This window comes from Nomascus leucogenys, chromosome 6 (genome assembly GCF_006542625.1).
Source record: "Nomascus leucogenys isolate Asia chromosome 6, Asia_NLE_v1, whole genome shotgun sequence".
NCBI lineage: Eukaryota > Metazoa > Chordata > Mammalia > Primates > Hylobatidae > Nomascus > Nomascus leucogenys.
In genome coordinates, this window is record NC_044386.1 from 84,425,652 (window position 1) to 84,437,113 (window position 11,462).

At 45.7% G+C, this 11,462-nt stretch overlaps 1 protein-coding gene across 1 annotated transcript in view; it reads right to left on the reverse strand.

Moving 5' to 3' along the window:
• Positions 1-5,102, reverse strand: part of CLPX (caseinolytic mitochondrial matrix peptidase chaperone subunit) — a 38,534-nt gene extending 33,432 nt beyond the window's left edge. The window contains exons 1-2 of the mRNA XM_030814570.1: positions 4,754-5,102; positions 41-201 (exon numbers count right to left, since the gene is read on the reverse strand). Coding sequence (XP_030670430.1) covers positions 41-201; positions 4,754-4,832 — 240 coding nt within the window. The 5' untranslated portion in view covers positions 4,833-5,102. The remainder of the gene's footprint in view (positions 1-40; positions 202-4,753) is intronic.
• Positions 5,103-11,462: the final 6,360 nt, after the last annotated feature.

The following is an 11,462-nucleotide window of genomic DNA, read 5'->3' on the forward strand; positions in this document are numbered from 1 at the left end:
CTCACAATGTGTACAGGTGCCAGTAAGATAAAATAATTACCTTATTTCCATCTCCAGAACCATCTTTACTTATCCCATCTTTTGAGGCAAAGTATGCTGGTGTTTCTGTAAAGGATCTAAGAGGAGCTCTTCGCAGAATCTGAGTTTCAAATGTCCCAAGCCTTCCTAAAACTGACATACGAATGCGACCACCAGAAATACCTGAAAATAAAAGGAAATCTACATCAAATATAGACATGCCTCAATAAATCCCCTGGAAACAAAAATTCCTTGAGCATAAAGGAGGTTGAAAAAAAGCTATCATTTTCACAGCAGTAGTATAAACTGAGAGAAAAAAATGACACCGACAGAGGCAAAGTCCTTTCAAAAACAGGCCAGCAGGTCTGGGCCTCTGAAAGATTCTAAATAAATAAAGGTGTTTCTGTATGTGTCCTTTGGAAGTAAGTAAGGCAAGATCACCCACGTCATAACTTTTTCAAAGTTTGAATGGACTTCAACATCTGCCTCACCTGTAAGATTTTGAAAAAAGCCATTTATGCCCTATATTCTTATTATTTCTACTAATGAGAATAAACATCTGACAGCAACTCGTCTGTTATTATAGAAGAATACTATCTGGGCCAGGTGTGGTGGCTCACCCCTGTAATCCTAGCATTTTGGGAGGCTGAGGCAGGCGGATCACTTGAGGTCAGGAGTTCAAAACCAGCCTGGCCAACATGGTGAAACCCCGTCTCTATTAAAAATAAAAAAAAATTAGCCAGGCATGGTAGTGGGCGCCTTTAATCCCAGCTACTCGGGAGGCTGAGGCAGGAGAATCGCTTGAACCCGGGAGGCGAAGGTTGCAGCGAACTGAAGTCGTGCCACCACACTCCAGCCTGGGTGACAGAACGAGACTCAATCTAAAAAAAAAAAAAAAAAAAAAATCTGTAACAATGGAAACAAACTTCAAACATTCTTTAAGGCCAGGCGCGGTGGCTCATGCCTGTAATCCCAGAGTTCAAGACCAGCCTGGCCTACATGGTGAAACCCTGTCTCTACTAAAAATACAAAAATTAGCTGGGTGTGCTGGTAGGCATCTGTAATCCCAGCTACTCAGGAGGCTGAGGCAGGCGAATTGCTTGAACCCAGGAAGCAGAGGTTGCAGTAAGCCAAGATTGTGCCACTGCACTCCAGCCTGGGCAACAGAGGGAGACTCTGTCTCAAAAAAAAAAAAAAAAAAGAAATTCTTTAAAAAATTGTGTTATTCCACTTATATGTGGTACTTAGAAGGCAAAATCATAGAGACAATGAGTAGAATGGCAGTTCCTGGGGGTTGGGGAAAATGGAGAGTTATTGTTGTAATGGGTACAGAGCTTCAGTTTTACAAGATGATGGCAATGGTTGCACAGTATCAATGTACTTAATACTACCAAACTATACACTAAAAATAGTTAAGTCTTGTAAATCTTATATGTATCTTACCACAATAAAAAAAATTGAAGGAGCCAGGTGTGATGGCTCACGCCTGTAATCCCAGCACTGGAGGTTGAGGTGGGTGGATCACTTGAGGTCAGGAGTTTAAGACCAGCCTGCCCAACATGGTGAAACCCTGTCTCTACTAAAGATACAAAAAGTAGCCAGGCATGGTGACAGGTGCCTGTAATCCCAGCTACTTGGGAAGCTGAGGCAGGGGAATCACTTGAACGAGGCAGAGGTTGCAGTGAGCCGAGATTGCGCCACCGTACTCCAGCCTGTGCAACAGAGCAAGGCTGTGTCTCAAAATAAATAAATAAATAAATAAATAAATAAATAAATAAATAAAGTATCAATCTCAAAAGTAGGCTTAGAAAAAGTAATTGAGGGGGCCGGGTACAGTGACTCATGCCAGTAATCTCAGCACTTTGGGAGGCCCAGGGGAGCGGATCACGAGGTCAGGAGATCGAGACCATCCTGGCTAATAAGGTGCTACCCCATCTCTACTAAAAATACAAAAAATTAGCTGGGCGTGGTGACACGTGCCTGTAGTCTCAGCTAACCGGGATGCTGAGGCAGGAGAATCGCTTGAACCCAGGAAGCAGAGGTTGCAGTGAGCCGAGATGGCACCACTGCACTCCAGCTTGAGTAGCAGAGTCTCCGTCTCAAAAAAAAAAAAAAGACAGAAAAAGAAAAAGTAATTGAGGGAAAGTGACAGATGCAATCAAAATGACCATTCACCAATCATAAAATCCTCATAAAAATGATAAAGCTCTGTAGCAAACTAATTGGGGTTTCTAACACTTTTTGTGCCATGAACCCCTTGAGCAGTCTGGTGAAGCCTCTGAATAGATCTCTTCTCAGAATAATATTTTTAAATGTATAAAATAAAATACATAACAAAGGAAACAAATTATAATGAAGTAGTTATCAAAAAATTTTAAAAATATGCCTATTAACAAGCAAAATTAAATAAGATCTAACAGCTTTTTAAATAATTACTATGATTTCAAAGTAGTAAAAAGTATGAGCAACATTCTGAAATATCAGCAACTATAATGTGATATGAAAATATTTCTGATTCTGATTGATGACAAATTCACAGACACTTCTAAGACTACTGTGGATGTGTTGCCTACATTCGTAGGCTAAGGAAACGTGTTTCAGTTAGAGCTTAGTGAAAATAAAGTTCACAGAATCTCTGAATTCTATCCAAGGACCCTTTGGAGGCCTGTAAACCTCAGGTGAAGAAGCTCTGAAAGCCAAAAAAGAGAAGTATTTCTGTAAAGTATATTTCACCAGATTACCTGGCAGCAACCAGAAAAGACAATTTAAGTTTCGCTATTTACAGAACTTTATCATACAGACAAAGCTTTCTAAATTTCAGAACAACTGTTTTTAAAAAGAAATACTAGTCTGGGTGCGGTGGCTCACGCCTGTAATCCCAGCACTTTGGGAGGCTAAGGCGGGTGATATCCTAGGGTCCAGGAGTTGGAGTCCAGCCTGATGAACATGGCAAAATCCCATCTGTACTAAAAATACAAAAAATTAGCCAGGCGTGGTAGCGGGCGCCTGTAGTCCCAGCTACTTGGGAGGCTGAGGCAGAATGGCGTGAACCCGGGAGGCGGAGCTTGCAGTAAGCTGAGATCTCGCCACTGCACTCCAGCCTGGGCGACAGAGCAAGATTCTGTCTCAAAAAAAAAAAAAAAAAAAAAAGAAAATAAGACAGATAGACAGATAGAAGATGGAAAGAAAGACAGAAAGGAAAGAAAGACGGGAAGGAAGGAAGGAAGGAAGGAGGGAAGGAGAAAAGAAAAGACAAAAGAAAAGAAAACAGTTGTTTTGAAAAGAAAAAAAGATAACTGCCTATGTCCTATGATTCAAAAGTGTTCACGGACTATTGGCTAGAACAGATCAATAACACTTTCAAAGAAGCCGTCCCTGACCAAAGAGAACACACACATACTTCATCCACCCACTGGAAACTGTATTATTCTTTGTCTACTCCACTAGATTTAAACCTGAGGGTGAGGACTTATTCACCACTCTACCTCCAGCACTAAAAGAAGGCCTGACACACAGTGGGCCCTCGACAAATATGAATATATGTCAGATAGATGGATTAAAAATGTCACTTTAAAGTGTTTGCAAATCGAATTCCTGGAATCGGGACATCTACTGGTTGAGGCTTAACATCGATTTAGGATTAAATTCACTCCCTTACATTTATGTATCATTTTACAAAATGCTTCTGCCCACATTACCTCATTCAATCCCTCCTTCTGTAGTAAAGAAACTGGAAGACATATTTAGTAAACAATAAGGATTTTATAATTGGCTTAAAAGTTAGATAAAAGGGGCCTTTTTAAACATCCATCCAAGGGTCATAAACCGATAAGCCAGAATAAAACGAATTTGTCTAGAAGTCAGTCATTTTAACAGGATCTAGCCTCGTCGTCTGACATCCACAGATTTGAGGAAGAGAAAAAAAAGTTTATTTTCCAGACTCTCTTGGCTGGGGCGCCATTCTTTCACAGCTTCAGATAAACAGAAAGAAAAGGTAAACAACATGCGCCACTCTTAGGAAACTACCTCCCGGTCAAGTTGGGAAAGCCAGCAAAGGACTGCTGAAACACCCAAGTACTTCCGAACCAACTCTTGCGGGACCTCTCCCCATCTCTCCCGCCGCTGTCCTGCGGGCCCCGGGGCTTGCCTGACGCCGGGAAGTATTGTGAACCTTGTTTATGTCCCAGTGTCTGGGCCGCACAGTGATAGTAACATCTCGGGTATCGCGCGGCTTGCGTCTGGGGCGGCCAGCTGGGTGCCCCGAGTCCTGGGGACCCTAGTAGGGACAGATCCTCAGCCGAGCCCCTCCTGGAGCCCCCAGCGGGCCCGAGGGGGATCTCGGCCAGGCTGCGGAAGAAGAGCCGCAGCCGTGGCAGGCGGCGGTCCCCGGCAGGGCTGAGTGGGATCTGGAGACATTTTTTAATAAGAGGAGCATTTTGTGCCTCTTTTAGGGTTTCTACGAAGTGGCCGCATTCCGGCCCCAAAGTCAGCAGGCCTGAAAGCGCGCAGGCAGGCGCGTGGGAAGAAGTTTACTTCCAATTTGAGCAACGGCTGCTCCAGAGGTTGGCAGAGCCCCATTCCACGGGGAAATTGGTGGGTGCCGGGCGAAGCGCCGCGCATTCCCTCACACTCCCCAGGTGCAGCAGGCCTCGTGCCCTCCCCAGGGCCCCCAGCCATCGGTCAGTCCACCCCCTCCCACAAGGCTGAGGGCTCAAGAGTGGCACTATTTCATTACCTCTCTGCGCGGAGGCGAGTGAGGAGGTGATGAGCCGGGCGGCAGCCGCGCCGCAAGTACAAGCACCGCAGCTGGGCATCTCCGCGGGGCCTAGGCCGGGGCTTTGCCCCCTGAGGACCTCCGGGTCACAGTGCCGTGAATCCTACTCGCAAGGCGCGCTGACTCGGTTTCGAACCCTTCCGCGGGCCCTAGACCCCGTGCAGAGTTCACCTGCCCGGCGGCCAGGCCTTCACGCTTCTATGCCCCACAGCCGTCTATTCACCAGAGTAGACACCCAACCCTCCCTCCCTTCCCCTCCTTCTCCTTCTTCCCCCACCCCCAGCCTACTGGGCCCGGGGAGCTTGCGCGCGCCTGCGCCCTAGGCCCGGGGAGGGGGCGGAGGGCGTGGGCACGCGCCGTGTGTGCGTGCTGGTGAAGCTACGTGAGGCAAAGGCGAGAGGGTGGTGCCCTGGGCGCCAATGAGTGCCCTACGGCAAGCGTCTAGCCCCAACTGGGGCGACTACAGGTCCCGACGCTCAAGGTTGCCAAAAGCCCTTTTATCCTGAAGTTGAAAGGTTTTGCGATAGACGCGGAGAGATGCATGCCGGGACTTGTAGTCCCGAGTCGTCACAGTCGAGCTCTTTTTCCGGTCACTTCTAGTGGGCGGCCGGGAAGATCAAGGTGAGGCTGGTGTCTTAACCCTCCACGGGGGAAGTCTCTGAAGTGCCTTGGTAGCCGCTAGATGCTTCAGATTCACTAAATTTCTTCCCCCGGGATTCCACATCCTGGGTTCCTTATCTTCTCATTCTCCTTAGTTTCATCACTTGTAACATGGAGATGGTATTGTCAGTTAGTTCCCTGAACAACAACTGTTAGTTGGTAACAGCTCCTTGTCCTTGTTCTTTCAGGCCTCGTGGTGATAAAGCTTCGAGCTGTTGCTAGTCCGTGGGTGCTTTAAAGTCTTGAGGGTTTTCTTTTCTTTCTTTTTTTTTTTTTTAATTTAGTAAAGATGAGGTCTCCATATGTTGCCCAGGCTGGTCTCGAACTCCTGGGCTCAAGTGATCCTCTCGCCTCGCCCTCCCAAAGTGCTGGGATTACAGGCGTGAGCCACCACGCCCGGCTGGTTTTCTTAAACCTAATCACACCCTAGTAAATACTCCCTTCATTAAACCCTTTTCTGTTAGGCTTTGTTTGAACCCTGTTGCAGGGCTTGCTTCTGCACAGCTAAACAGATGGACCAGCTGCACAAGATGGAGGATGGTGACAAGTGACTCACGCCCTTGTCTCATCTGGGTTAGTGCCAGACTGAGTATTTACGTTGTGTATGAGATTCTGATTAACTTTGAACCCCAGAGAAATTGCCAAGTGAGCTTAGGTGCCTTTATTTCTGAGCTTTGGGGGTGCGGATGGGGAGGCAGCAAAGGGAGAGGCAAGACCAGGTCACACAAGTCAGTAAGCCCTCATCAATCTCCATCCAGTCCAGAGAAATATGGCTTCTAGCTCCCTGTGTCTAGCTGTGAGAAGGGCCATTGGCCTTGGCCCAGGCCACAATTTTTTCTCTCTCTTTGGAGAGGTGACTCCTGGTACTCCCTCAGCATAAAGTGGCAGAGACCAGAAGAGAGCCCACGTCTTCCCTCACCAAGACCTTGGCCTTCCTCCCCTGAGTCCATTAATAGAATTTTGAGAGAGGAGAGTCTCCAATGTTCCCTCAATCCAGTGTTTCAAACTATGTTCCCAGAATTTCTCAGAAGCTATAGCTTTGTAGTAGAGGTGAAGGAACCAAGTAGATGGACCTTCCCTGCCAACTCCGCCATGCCACCCCAAAATCAACCAGAGCAGCTCTGCCTTGAACTGTTTCATTACTGGGGTTTTGTTTGAAAATAGTTCTGCATGAAGACAATGTATGAAATTCATTGAGTCAAGGACAAACCTTTCCTTTTATAAATGAACTGAGGTCCTCTAACACCCAATTTAAATTCTTTTCATCCCACGCCCACCTTCTTTTTCAATTGTGTCACATTTTCTTCTCATAAAAATAAAGAAGAGATTGTTCGCCAAAACCTATAGATTGCTGTAAGCAAGCTGAGTAAGTGTTGCTAAATCGAGGCTCAGGCTAGGGGAACCACTCCAGTAAGACTTCCTTTTCCCTGTCTATTCTAGGGAATTGACTACGCATTCATTCAGTCAACAAACATTTATTAACCACTAGTTACATGCCAGACACTGGGGAAATAGCGCTGAATTTTTAAAAATTTTCCTCCTCTCTTGGAGCTTCCAGTCTAGTGGAGAAAGATAAGACAGTAAGTAAGTAAAATATACCGGTAGTATGATGACATGGGAATATCCTTATATTGTTGTGTAGCATATCCTTATATTATTTCCAGAATCATTGGATATTTAATTTTATTTACAGGTTGATGTGTGTTTAGACTTGTATTCCCAATTGGACTATGAGCTCTTTGACGCAGGTACTTAATTATATTTGGGGCCGGGTGCAGTGGCTCACGCCTGTAATCCCAACACTTTGGGAGGCCGAGGGGCAGATCACTTGAGGTCAGGAGTTTGAGACCAGCCTGGCCAATATGATGAAACCCTGCCTCTACTAAAAATACAAAAATTAGCTGGGCATGGCGGTGGGTGCCTGTAATCCCAGCTACTTGGGAGACTGAGGCAGGAGAATCACTTGAACCTGGGAGGCAGAGGTTGCAATGATCCGAGATTGCGCCACTGCACTCCAGCCTGGGCGACAGAGGGAGACTCTGTCTCAAAAAAAAAAAAAAGTATGTATATATATATATAACAAACACAAAAAAAAAACACACACACACACACACCACACACACACACACACACGGGCAGAATCCATAGGAGAAATTCAGTAAATACTTGATTAAGTACTTATCTTCCAGCAATACGTTTGCTTAGCAGAATCATGGGATGGTGTCTTCATGAAATACAACACATGGCCGGGTGTGGTGGCTCACGCCTGTAATCCCAGCACTTTTGGAGGCTGAGGCAGGGAGCAACCTGAGGTCAGGAGTTTGAGACCAGCCTGGCCAACATGGTGAAACCCTATCTCTACTAAAAATACAAAAATTAGCAGAGCATGGTGGTGCGTGCCTGTAATCCCAACTACTCCGGAGGCTGAAGCAGGAGAATTGCTTGAACCTGGGAGGCAGAGGTTGCAGTGAGCTGAGACCACACCACTGTACTCCAGCCTGGGTGGCAGACTGAGACTGTCTCAAAAAAATAAATAAAATAAAATAAAATCCAACACATAAGCAAGCAAATTACAATGTACAAAGAGGTGAGTGTTAATACACATAAGTTCTATAAACGTAAACAATGATTAATCCAATTTTTTGGGTTCCCAAAAGGAATTCCCAGAGGTTGCCTGATTAGCAGAGTATAGACTTTGCCCTAGAAAGTACAAAACAGGGAGCTGTACACAACTTAGTTTAACTTTTCCTCAGCAATGTGAACAAAGGTCATGTAGCTTTGGTATGAGGCTGGTGATGGTTTTATCACACAGGCCGCAGAAATTGGGTAGTTTCAATGCATTCCTCTAAAACTATGCTCTGTAGGTCAGAATTTACTGATAGACTATTGGGATCAGCACCCAATAAGCATGGACTGAGACACTAACTTTGTGGTAGGCTCTTTGATGTTATAAGTCTTGTAGTGGTATTTAGACCAGAGAACTTGTACCATGGGGATAACCAAGACTTCCCAAGTGGTATTTGAGCATAGGTGGGGGTCAAGTTTAAATAAAATAACATCCATGTTAGAAATGGTTCAGATGTTGAAGATCATTCTTTAGGAGCCACTTGGCTGTTTGGCAAAGGAGCATGTTCTGTTTTACAAGTGTATATTCTCTGACCTGAATTTCACAGGTTGGAAGAGTATCCTTGCTGCATGGTGTGTGGCAGAGTAGCCATGAGATGGAGCAGAACTTGGGGTCTGAGCAAAGAGTACTGGGGCTCCAGAGGCTCACTGGACTTCTCTCTCACTTGGCACTGCATAGATAACCTCTGGTCGGGTTCCTATCAGGCCATCCTCTCAAGTTATGAATTCAAAAGCACAGAGCCGGCTGGGCGTGGTGGCTCACACCTGTAATCCCAGCACTCTGGGAGGCCGAGGCAGGTGGATCACGAGGTCAGGAGTTTGAGACCAGCCTAACCAACATGGTGAAACCCCATCTCTACTAAAAATACGAAAATTAGCTGGGTGTGGTGGCGTACTCCTGTAATCCCAGCTACTCAGGAGGCTGAGGTGGGAGAATTGCTTGAACCCAGGAGGCGAAGGTTGCAGTGAGCCAATATCGTGCCATTGCACTCCAGCCTGGGCGACAGAGCGAGACTCTGTCTCAAAAAAAAAACAACAAAAAACCCCAGAGCCATCTGAGATTATCCCTGTGAGAAAATGGATCCTCCACCAGGAAAGTGATGGCACATACTTGTGGTCACATCAGCCCTTCCACATCACACCTACTTTCAGCTGTTTTCTGACAGATTAATGACGCTTTAAAAAGAAAGTCAAGTGCAGTTTTCCAGCTCAAATAGTTTACACTGGAGGAGTTAACTCCTTGAGTTATTTACTTTTTGCGAACTACATAGCTGAAGGCACATAACTTTTTTTTTGAGACAGAGTCTCCCTCTGTCACCCAGGCTGAAGTGCAGTGGCACCATCTCAGCTCACTGCAACCTCCGCCTCCCAGGTTCAAGTGATTCTCCTGCCTCAGCCTCCTGAGTAGCTGGGATTACAGGCACGTGCCACCATGCCCGGTTAATTTTTGTATTTTTAGTAGAGGTGGAGTTTCACTATGTTGGCCGTGCTAGTTTCAAACCCCTGACCTCAAGTGATCCACCTGCCTCAGCCTCCCAAAGTGCTGGGATTACAGGCATGAGCCATTGCGCCCAGTCAGGCACATAACTTTTTATGTCTTCATTTTATATAAAACTCTTTTTCTTTTGTCTTTTTTTTTTTTTTTTTTTTTTTTTTTGAGATGTGTCTCACTCTGTGGCCAGGCTGGAGTACAGTGGTGCAATCCTGGCTCACTGCAACCTCTGCCTCCACGGTTCAAGCAATTCTGCTGCCTCAGCCTCCTGAGTATCTGGGACTACAGGTGCGCGCCACCACGCCCAGCTAGTTTTTGTATTTTTAGTAGAGACGGGGTTTCACCGTGTTGGTCAGGATGGTTTTGATCTGTTGACCTCATGATCCGCCCGCCTTGGCCTCCCAAAGTGCTGGGATTACAGGTGTGAGCCACCATGCCCAGCCCTCTTTTTCTTTTATACTTGATTTTACCTCCCAGCATTATGAGTTGCTACAAGAAATATTTTAACAAATTAGAGTCCATGAGTCTTAACTCACTCAATATTAGCCCTGAATTTTTTAGATGAGGAAACAGGCCTATTAAAAAGGCAGAGACTTGACCAGGGTCACATAACAAGTGAAAAACAGAGAGAATAGAGCTGGAGTCTTCTGGCTTTAAAACTATTTCTCAAGCTTTTCTTTTTTAACCCAAGACTCCTTTTGATAAACATAAAAATCTCACTTCTCGGCCAGGCGCGGTTTCTCACACCTGTAATCCCAGCACTTTGGGAGGCCAAGGCAGGTGGATCACCTGAGGTCAGGAGTTCCAGACCGGCCTGGCCAACATGGTGAAAACCCATCTCTACTAAAAATAGAAAAATTAGCCAGGTGTGGTGGCGCACGCCTGTGATCCCAGCTACTCGGGAGGCTAAGGCACGACAATCGCTTGAACCCAGGAGGCAGAGGTTGCAGTGAGCTGAGATCGTGAGAACGCACTCCAGCCTGGGTGACAGAGCGAGTCTCCGTCTCAACAACAACAACAACAACAAAAAAATCTCGCATGGACACAGGAAGGGGAACATCACACTCAGGGGACTGTTGTGGGGTGGGGGGAGGGGGGAGGGACAGCATTAGGAGATATACCTAATGCTAAATGATGAGTTAATGGGTGCAGCAAAACAACATGGCACATGGATACATATGTAATAAATCTGCACATTGTGCACATGTACCCCCCCCCAAAAAAAAAAAAAATCTCGCTTCTCCTCTCCTCCACCAGAAATTCTGGCACATCCTCTCAGAGTCATCATTCTTTTGGGAATCTTTGTCTCTGAATAAAGACATTTTTTTTTTCATGGCCAAACACTGCTCCTTCATATCAGCAGACATTGATTATCCCTGGAAGGATATAAATATAAATATTGAGGAACTCAATATTTTAAAAGATAAGGACCTGCATCTGTAGGTGGTGTGAACTCAAGATAATATTAACACATCGTATTGAACTTTATAACTTACAAAGGGTTTTCACATCCACTTTCTCATTTGATTATTACAACAACCAAATGAGATACTGTTATTATCAGCATTCAAGTTTTGCAGCTGAGAAAATCAAGACACAGAGGGTTTAAGTGACTTGCCCAAGGTCACAGCAGAACCAAGACTTAAATCCAAATCACCATATGGGTTTCCATTACTTCTCTGTATCTTATTCCAAAAGCTGATGAGATTTTAGGGGTCTGCAGAATCTCTACCCCCTACCCAGGAACATCTCACATCAAGAAATAAAAATCTGCCCTCCTATTAAGGAAGTGACCCACCATCCTTCCTTTTCTTAAGAATTACTTTGGTTGTAGCCGGGCGCGGTGGCTCAGGCCTGTAATCCCAGCACTTTGGAGGCCGAGGCTGGCGGATC